This window comes from Pipistrellus hanaki, assembly GCF_964339955.1.
Source record: "Pipistrellus hanaki genome assembly, chromosome: 3".
Lineage (NCBI taxonomy): Eukaryota > Metazoa > Chordata > Mammalia > Chiroptera > Vespertilionidae > Pipistrellus > Pipistrellus hanaki.
In genome coordinates, this window is record NC_140505.1 from 146,778,451 (window position 1) to 146,788,783 (window position 10,333).

Here is a 10,333-nt window from a genome sequence, read left to right on the forward strand (position 1 = left end):
TGCCTGAAACTTTGCAAAACATTTAGTATTTTAAGTATAATTTGCTACAATAGAAAAACTTGTGATGTTTCTATGCAGGATTTTACTTCTACTTATTTTACTTTAGATCTGTACTCATGAATTATTTTGATCATTGTTCTCATATAAAACATTTAAAAATATATATATTTTATTGATTTTTTACAGAAAGGAAGAGAGAGGGACAGAGAGTTAGAAACATTGATGAGAGAGAGTCATCAATCAGCTGTCTCTTGCACACCCCCTACTGGGGATGTGCCCGCAACTAAGGTACATGCCCTTGACCGGAATCGAACCTGGGACCCTTCAGTCTGCAGGCAGACGCTCTATCCACTGAGCCAAACCGGTTTCGGCTAAATCATTTTTTTAATAAAGATTTATCTTTCTTGACTTTTTGTGCTAACAATGTAAGAAAAAATTGTTGAAGATTAAAAACCTGATATGAGTTTGTATTTATTTCCTTAGTAAGTTTCTTGAGCTACTGCTCATATTGATGGATATTATCATGTAACTGTATTCTTAAAAATTATTTTAGTTGCATGTTTTCTTTTAGAAAATCAGCCCACATTATTTAGAAATAATGAGTGTAAACCAAATAATTGGAGATGGGTTTAGATGTCTGAGTCTGTTCATTGCTATTTAATTTTACTATAACTATAAGTTTTTTGTTTCTCTAAAGAAATTTGTAACATATTTTTCACAAGCCTTTTTCTTTTGATAGATTCTAACTTAAAAGACCAAACAAACCAACAAGGTGATGGTTCTCAGCTACCTATAAATATGATGCAACCACAAATGAATGTAATGCAGCAACAAATGAATGCACAGCACCAGCCTATGAATATCTTCCCATATCCAATGGGTGTTCATGCTCCTTTGATGAACATCCAACGCAATCCATATAATATTCATCCTCAGCTACCCTTGCATCTGCACACAGGAGTACCTCTCATGCAGGTAGCTGCTCCTACCAGTGTATCTCAGGGACTGCCGCCACCCCCACCCCCTCCCCCACCATCCCAACAAGTCAGCTACATTGCTTCACAGCCAGATGGAAAGCAATTGCAGGTATGTTTTTAGCAACTCAAGTTTAATCAACATAGCCATTGTAAGCAATTAGCTATTAGGAACAGATATTCAAGAAAGGGCTTCCTGTCATACAAAACAATTATTTATATCATTAGGTTTATGCAGCGATTTTCAACCTTTTTTATCTCATGACACATATAAATGAATTATTAAAATTTTGCAGCACAACAAAAAATGCATTTTTTTGCCAATCTGACAAAATCAATAGGTGTAAATTTGATTCATTGACACTGGACAGCTATTGTTGTATTAGTTGTTATTTTTTTATTTGACAATCTAAGGGAAAATAGGTCAGTGTCCCTGATTAAATCATCAGGTATTGCAAATTTTAAAATTCTTGTGGTACACTGGTTGAAAATCGCTGGGTTTATGGTAAATCTTCATAACCCCTCTTTTACAGTTGTTCTCCTAAACCTCCCTCCCCCCAAGTAAGAAACTGAATTGAATATATATTACCAAGTCTACATTATAATGTTATTAAATTCCAAACAGGTTTTTTCACATTAAGAGGACCAGATAATAATGAGCCAAACTAGAATTGTTGCGGATGCTTCAAGTTTTTCCCTAATTCATTGGACTTGTCAGGGGGTGGGAACTTGAGATAAAGTACTGGAATGAAGCTTGTATTGTCTTATTTGGTCAGATGCCAGTTAAACTATTCATTAGCTATTACTGTCTCATATTCATGAATTTACCATGCTAAAAAGAATGAGTGCCTCCGAGGCGTACAGATCATTTGAATAATTTGTAAGCATTGTGTTGCTTATAGTTTTATGTCTACATTTCAGAAATCCTAGAATCCTGATAGCAAGATATAGTTGGAAGAACAAGGGAATGGGATACCAGAATATGGGATCTTAAATCTTTTTCTGCTTTCAACTCACTGCAAGCCACTTGACTTCACTGCCTATTTCTTCTGATCTTTAAAGGGGGGCACTTTAATTTCCATAAGGAACCTTGCAGGAAAGATACTGTTCTCTAAATGCTCTTCTTGTTTTTAGTGTTGGTGTCAGAACATTACAATACACATGCAAAATTTAAAAGTCATCTTGACATCTTTAAATAGTGGTTTTAAGAATGTTAACTCATTATTCTTCAGAGTCCTTTAGATATAAAAGGCCTGAAATAATGCATTTCTCTTTAAGTACCAAGATTGAATTGCTTTGAATTTTTTAAATATTATTTCTAATTGTAACTAAAGGTTTATATTGAGTACAAGTAATTCATTAATTGATGATAACTCTTTAAAACAGGGTATTCCTGGTGCTTCTCATGTAACTAATAACATGAGTACACCAGTCTTGCCTGCTCCAACAGCAGTCCCTGCAAATATGGAAACAGTTCAGGGACCAAGTTCTGGTAATGCTTCGTCATCAAGTCTCAGCAAAGCCTCTAATGCTGCTATAAAATTGGCAGAAAGCAAAGTAAGTGTTACAGTGGAAGCCAGCGCAGATAGCTCGAAGACAGACAAGGCAAGTTCAAGGTTGAGAGCAACCTACAAAATTTTGTTTCTGATAAAGTTGAAAAAAAATAACAGCTTTCTATTGTATAAGTGATAAAGGAAATTTATTAATTTATTGATAGTCTTATTATTTGAAGGGTCCTGTCTAGATATGTTGATGCTCATTGAGTTGCTAGTAATATTTCATAATTATTTTTAGAAATGTTTGATATGTATGTTAGTAAATAAATTTTATGTTTACAACATTCATATTTGAAGAGCTAATAATGCAAATGCACAGTGCTTTTAATTTTATATTTTTAAATAGTGTTTGATAGTATTCAGTTGGGAAAATAATAATTATACATTTTCTTCTCATTAGAAATTGCAAATTCAAGAGAAAGCAGCACAGGAGGTAAAACTGGCCATTAAGCCCTTTTACCAAAATAAAGATATCACCAAGGAAGAATATAAAGAGATTGTACGAAAAGCAGTAGATAAAGTAAGTTATAGCTTTAGTGTAGTTCTGTATGTATTGTTTTGAACCATCTCTATTTTAATAATGGAATGCTTAAGTCTAATTAAAATAATAAGAGCTGCCTTCTTCTAATTCTTGTCTGCTTCCTTAACTGTTGAATAAGGTCATATAAGATATGAAGAAACATGGGAAAATGTCTGGTTTGGGTTGTTTTTCACAAAGCTGTCATTTTATTCCTTTTAACTATGAAAAAAATATTTCTCTCATTTTTCCATAGGTTTGTCATAGTAAGAGTGGAGAAGTCAATTCTACTAAAGTGGCAAATTTGGTTAAAGCCTATGTAGACAAATACAAATATTCACGTAAAGGAAGCCAAAAGAAAACTCTGGAAGAACCTGTGTCTACTGAAAAAAACATAGGCTGAAATGGAGAGCACTATAAAGGACACTGTCAAGATATCTGCAAAGTGCAATTTCAACATATACCTTTAACTGAAAATCATACCTAACTGTGATTGAAATTTGGTTTTGATAAAATTATTTTTTTTAACGTAGAATATGTTTTGTTCAAAATAAATAATAGTTCTGCACTGTAACTTCTATATCCTTTCTTCCCCCACCCCAAATAAGAGCAAATTCAAGGGAAAGTAAAGGGGTTAAGGAATGCATTATTACTAGGACTGTGTTACAGTGTGGATGCTGGAAGATGTACATACAGCTTTTTTATTTGAACAATGGAGTGCATAAATTAGAAATTTCTAAGTGCACTGGATTTGGAAGAGATATATATATATTATTCTGTCAGGCTAAAAATAAAGGATGATCTATATGATTTCCCCCTCTATAGAAAGTTAAGTAATGTATTACCATGAAAAATATTTCTATTAAGAGAACATACCAATTGCAGGATTCCTAATCTGTTATTTTTGAAAGCACACATCTGAATAAATTGCTTTGCTAGAAAACATGATCATGTGAGTAAAACTCCGTGTTCAAAACTTGGGAGCACTGTTGACCTATTGTATCACCAAATAAAGGGTATGCTGCTTGTTTTTCTTTGTGGTCCCCCTCCCCCCCCATTTGAGATGAAGCTATATTTACATTTGCTAGATTTACAGCTTTGGCAGTCTAAATTCTTAGTTGAATTTAGAAGATAAGTGTGGAAAAAAGTGTTGACTTTGTAAAAATTGTTTTTTCATAATATTTCCTATCAATCAGAGATGATAAATTATCTGTGCCAACCAGAGAACTGCAGTCAGTGGTTGTGATCCTCTCTTTCTTGAGACTAAGGTAGAATTGTGAGACTCGCTTCAGTGGCTTTCAGGTGGTTGTTCATTTGTCTAATCACTAATGAAATTCTTTTCACACTTGAGATATCCAAATGTTTTACAACGAATGAAGTATTAATTTGATGACCGTATGATGGCCATTAAGCATGTTGTAAAAATGTAGACATTAAAATCTGTGTTTTGAAAAGGGAGAGGAATTAAATAATGGAATTTGGGTTAGGTCTTCAGAGGCTAGGGATGTGGTTGTTGTTTTTTTAAGTATTAAAATGTTAAATTTTATAAAAGGTAAGTTAAAAGTATTAATAGTATCGTTATTTTAATTGGCATTTTGGAAGAAAACAATGAATTGTCTCCATGATAATCTGTCTTTAATTCTAGAACAATTTTAGGTAGATACCAAATACTGGAAAGCTATTCAGATAAAGATATGGCTCAATGAAACAGGCTGACCCTTTTACTAGCTAAACTAGCAAGAGCAATATTCTGTAGGACTGTGCTTTTCTGAAATAAAGATTGTGTTTCTCAATTTTATGTGCATAATACTTTCCTGGTGCTAGCTTTGATAGGCAAAATATTTTGAAATGATGGCCCCAGTAATGATTCTGCTAGTTCATAATCTTTAGTAGATTATGAGTATAATCCCAAAAAGTATTAGAAACATTTCCAAGCAGCTTTTGATCTTTATTCTGCATTGTTGGGCATTTGTAATATGGTATTCTACTGATTTATATATATTTTTAATTAAAGTTTGTGTTTAGATTGTGGGAAAGTGTAGAAGTATATTTCTTCTAATAAAATATTAAGACAGTATTTTAAATATCAATGCACACATACTTGTTTCAGTTTTGAGCTCTAGAAACAACTGTGTTAACTTTAAATCTATTTTGAGTTAAAGCTGGTTCACACTTTGAAAATTTTATAGCATATTGCCTAAGCCAGTTAATCACACAATGCCTACTTTTGCTTCTTTTTTTTTTTTTCAGTGACGTTTGGGATTTGGGTGACATTTTAAAATTTGCTTTACTATTTATCCTTTGAAAACATGTTTAAAATAAGTTTTTAAAGAAAAACTAGTTGATGTGGTAAAATCTCAGATGTTTGGTAGCACTGTCATGAATTATTTCCACCTTTCCTGAAAATAAGGTATAATCCATATCGTTGGTGTACTGGTTAGACCACATTTAGAATAGCTAATGAAGAATTTACTGCATTAGAATTCGAACTTTTAAAACTTTGAAACATTTGAGGACGTATTAGAAAGTGCATGCTTTATGTTAAAAAATACATTGCTTTAACATTCCCTTCTTGGTTTTTCAGAAATTTATATTAATTTTGCATGTGTGCAAACTTAAAAATATTTGTGGTGTTAGATTTATTTATGAAGATTCAGTATTAACTTGACCTTTGAAACCTTGTCCCTTTAACTTACTAGTCACATTGACCAATGTTTTAAGAGGTAAGGATGCCTAGAATTTTGAGACTGAAGGAGTTATTATTTGAACATTCCAAAAGTTTTGTGATTCCCCCCCCCCCCCCCCCCCCCCGGTAATTACCACATTTTCTTCATCATCTCCCTCCAAATGGCCACAGTATGTACTACTTGTGTTCCATCAAGATATAGTTTCAGGAGCACAGGGGTGGTTGCCCATGGTTCATGAGACATGGTTTGTAGTGTGAGGACAGAGTGCTGTCTACTGAAACAATGCTCTTAAACAGATGTGTAGTATGTAATATTTTCTAATAAATTCTTTTGATAAACAAAGTAGTGTCTTGAACATCTTATTAAGATTCCTGGGAAATGGATTTTTATTTCATAATTCTTTCCAGACATTTATTGAAGTGTTCCTTGGATTTGTACCAAAGTAACTAGCATCATAGTTACATTAACGTCCAAGTTGTAAAGCAAGCTTCAAGTTAACTACAAGCATCTGTTTTTACAGCATTTTTCCTAGTTACATAATCATTACAGGAAACTAGAAACACTTTAGTAAATAAAAAAAAAAAAAATCCATAAAGACAGAAGAAACGGAATAGCAAAAGGAGAAAAATTGCCCATGATCCTACCATTTAAAGGTAACAACTATTAACACTGATTAAATTGCACATAATTGTTGTAAGTCCTCCTTTTCACTTAATGATGTATTGAGAAGTTGTCGTTTTAATAAAAACTATTCTAGAGCGTGATTGTTAATGGCTACATAGTGTTCTATTATATAGGTAGCAGAGGCCCAGGGCAAGAAATAGGTGCACCGAGTGGGGGCTCCCCGAGCCTGGCCTGTGCCCTCTCAATGTGGGAGCTCCACAACTGCCCCAAAGAGGTAGGTCCACCCACCCATCCGGGGCTTCTTCATGGATTGCCCCGAAGAAGTAGGCCAGACCTGCGGCACTCGCCGCCTCGCCATGCACACAGCACCAAGGTCCCACCCGCCTGCCCACGCACACAGCTGCACCCACATCTCCTGGTGACCGCTCATTACAACATGAGAGCATCACAGTGTGAAGGGGTCACGACCACACAGGCTTTCAGTAGCATTAGAGGCCTGGTGCATAAAATTTGTGCACAGGTAGGGCTCTAGCCCTGGCCGGTGATCAGGGCTGATGGGGGGGCCTTCTGACTGCCAGCCGGGGCCTTCATTCCACACCACCCCCCTGGTGGTCAGTGCATATCATAGCGAGTTGAACTCTTGTAGGGACACTGCATATTATCCTTTTATATATATATATAGATTCTTTAAACAGCCTCTGTAAGATGTTTTTACTAATATAATTAAGTCAGTAAAATATAAATGGTACTTATATAAATAAGACTGATACATCTGACTATATACTAGTAAATTGTACCCATATCAGATTGTTTTCTGGGGGTTAACTTGTAGAAGTAGGATACCTTGGTCAATCAGTTTTTATTTTCCCATAAATTTTAAGATATAATTTTGTACATTTAATATATAACTTAAAAGTTCAATTATAGTTAGTATAAAACTCCATTTTCCTAAGCTGGTTTTTCTATCCAGAGAGAACCATCAGAAATTTTTCTTTATGTTCCCATACTCTTCATCACATTTACAAAAATGCTTTTTGAGGTAGAATACTCAGTTACCCCAGCACATAAATTCTGTAAACTGTTCTGCATCTCTTGTCCCCTTAAGAAATTGAAGATAGCCCTAGCTGCTTTGGCTCAGTGGATAGAGCACCGGCCTGTGGATCTAAGGGTCCCAAATTCAGTTCTGGTCTAGGGCACGTACCTCGGTTGCAGGCTCCTCCTAGGCCCTGCTCGGAGCTCATGCAGGAGGCAGCCAACGTTTCCCATTGGTATTTGTTTTTCCCTCTCCTATATTTAAAAAAATATATATTTTATTGATTTTTTACAGAGAGGAAGGGAGAGGGATAGTTAGAAACATCGATGAGAGAGAATCATCAATCAGCTGCCTCCTGCACACCCCCCACTGGAGATGCGCCCGCAACCAATGTACATGCCCTTGACCAGAATCGAACCCGGGACCTTTCAGTCCGCAGACCAACGCTCTATCCACTGAGCCAAACTGGTTTCGGCTCCCTCTCCTATTAAAAAAATAAATAAATAAAAAATTCAAGGTATATTCTGTCACCATGTTTATTTTATAATGGTTCTATTCTTTGGTTGATGAGTAACTTGACTATTAGAAACAATGTTAATGAACATTCTTTTTGTGAGGTTACACTGAATTTCAGGATATGCACATTTTAATTTGGATAGATACCAAATTGTTCTCTAAAAGGAATATACTAATTTATAGTTCTACCACAGTTCCTGAGCTTAGTAAAGGACATATGTAATAATTTCAACAACAACAAAAATTTTTTTTTTTTAATCCTGAAAATGTTGAACAAATCTGGCCAAAAGGGTCAGCTAACACTTGTCCACAAACCGCAGCTCATGAGCCACATACAGTGCGATTGAAACTTCGTGGCCCATGCGCAGAAGTCGGTATTCGGCCTGGGCGAGTCTTTTGAAGAAGTGGATCTAATGCTAAGCCACACTCAAGGGGCCAAAGAGCCACATGTGGCTTCCGAGCCATGGTTTGCTAACCACTGAGCTAACAGTTCAAACTATACACTAGAATGGATAGTAGTTGACTGGAAACTGGTTTTAAGTTAGTATAATCTTCTGCCTAAGAATTTAAGGGAATTCCCAGAAAGTTTTGGTGGCTCTAAAAAGTGGAGCGGTGTCAAATTAATAAATACTTGGAAAATAAATCTGAGGGATTATGGAAAACTAGAAAGATAACAAAATTAACAGGAAGAAAATATTTAATGGAACCAGTGAAGCAAATACAAAAATAATGATTGGCACCCAAAATTGGAGTCTTGTATGTACTAGCAACCTAACTCCCCCTGGAAAGAATTCTAGTTCTCTATAATTGGGCTGTGTGTGTACTGGTGACACAGCTCCACTTAACTTGGCATATGGCCTTATTCAAGGTACTTATTCTAAATCCTCATTATCCCATTTATAAAACAACTACCACATTGGGTTGTTGTGAAGGCCAGGATGATACGTGTAAAGGCTTAGCACAGCGACTGACAGAGGGAAATGCTTAGCAAATGCTTAGCAAATGTTAGTGACCAGCATCAAGCATGGAAACCACTGAAATGTTCAATAAGGGGTCTAGTTAAATGGGTCATGGTACACCCATAAAATGGAACTCTTCTCATACCAATATTGAAAGACCTTAAGATCTTCAGTTTTTAAAAAAGTCCAGCAATGTTAATGGTATGAAACATTTTGTGTAGAAATGAGAAAATATCCTAATTGCTTATATGTGATCAACACCAGAGATGTACTACGGAGATATGAGCGGTGGTTATCTCGCCATAGAGGGTGGGACCCAGCAGGTGGGAGATTGAGTGGTTGGAGGGGGGATTTCTCATTGACTGTTTTTTAGTTTTAAAAAAATTTTATTTCAGAGGGGGAGAGGGCAAGAAAAACATCAATGATGGGGATTGTTGATTGGCTACCGCCTGCATGCCCTCCACCAGGGATCAAGTCTGCAACCTGGGGATGTGCCCTAATTGGGATTTGAACTCTGTGACCTCCTGGTTCATAGGTAGGTGCTCAACCACTGAGCAACCCCTGGCAGGCCCTCTTGAACATTTTTATTATTGAATTGCATGGTTGTACTGCCTACTCACAAAAGCTACTTTAAAACAGTGGTTCCCAACCATTTTTTTTTTTTTTTTTTTTTGTCCCAGCCCCACCTAAGCATCTCAAATCCTTTGCTCACTCGTGTGACATAAAATTCTATTCAAAAAGTGAGCTTCTATTCACGTGAAGGAAACCTAAAAGGCCATTAACTTGTTCTAAACAAGCTTCCAAAGAATATAGCATCCATGAAAGAAAAATAACAAAAGGATAGTTGAAGTACTGAGGGAGAAATAATAGTAGGAAGTGATATGGAAAAAGAGAACCAAAATGCATGAATGTCACAATATTTATATACTGTAGATGTGGCCCCTAGAATTATGAGAAGTGAAAAAAAAGTTATTCTTGAATTGTCCTCCTTAAAAATCAAAATTGACCCCTTTGGGGCTGGTGCCCCACGTTGGGAACCACTGGTGGGCCAAGAATAAACCCCACAACCACTGCTTTAAAAAACTTCATTTCAGACTGAAATCCACAGGAACCAGGACTTAATGGCAGCTTTTTCTCTTAATACTTAAGTACAGTAGGTTCTCAAGTAATGTTTTGTTCCAAGTTTTGAGATGCCATAGCATAGCAACTTGTTTTTATTTATTAGCTTGTGGTGAACTGGTTTCGGTATATACGTTGTTGTACCTGTCCCAAGAACTCATTGAGAACGTTAAGTAAGGACTTAACGGTAGTCTTGAGGAAACAAATCTCACCTACCTATGTGACAGTGTGCCTCAGCCTTCTAAGATATGCACAGTGCAATCCTAGAACTAATTTTTAACAACAGAAGCATCTGCTCCTTTTCTTAATGAAATGAGGATTCACAAATGCAACTAGATTTGCAAATAT

General features: G+C 35.8%; 1 protein-coding gene across 3 annotated transcripts in view; it reads left to right on the forward strand.

Annotated features, from left to right (window-relative positions):
• Positions 1 to 6,076, forward strand: part of SCAF11 (SR-related CTD associated factor 11) — an 82,961-nt gene extending 76,885 nt beyond the window's left edge. For 2 of the 3 annotated variants that reach the window (XM_084876632.1, XM_084876633.1), the window contains 4 exons: positions 740 to 1,086; positions 2,361 to 2,579; positions 2,931 to 3,050; positions 3,304 to 6,076. In XM_084876632.1, coding sequence (XP_084732758.1) covers positions 740 to 1,086; positions 2,361 to 2,579; positions 2,931 to 3,050; positions 3,304 to 3,450 — 833 coding nt within the window. In that variant the 3' untranslated portion in view covers positions 3,451 to 6,076. The remainder of the gene's footprint in view (positions 1 to 739; positions 1,087 to 2,360; positions 2,580 to 2,930; positions 3,051 to 3,303) is intronic. The other variant, XM_084876631.1, reaches the window with a different exon arrangement.
• Positions 6,077 to 10,333: the final 4,257 nt, after the last annotated feature.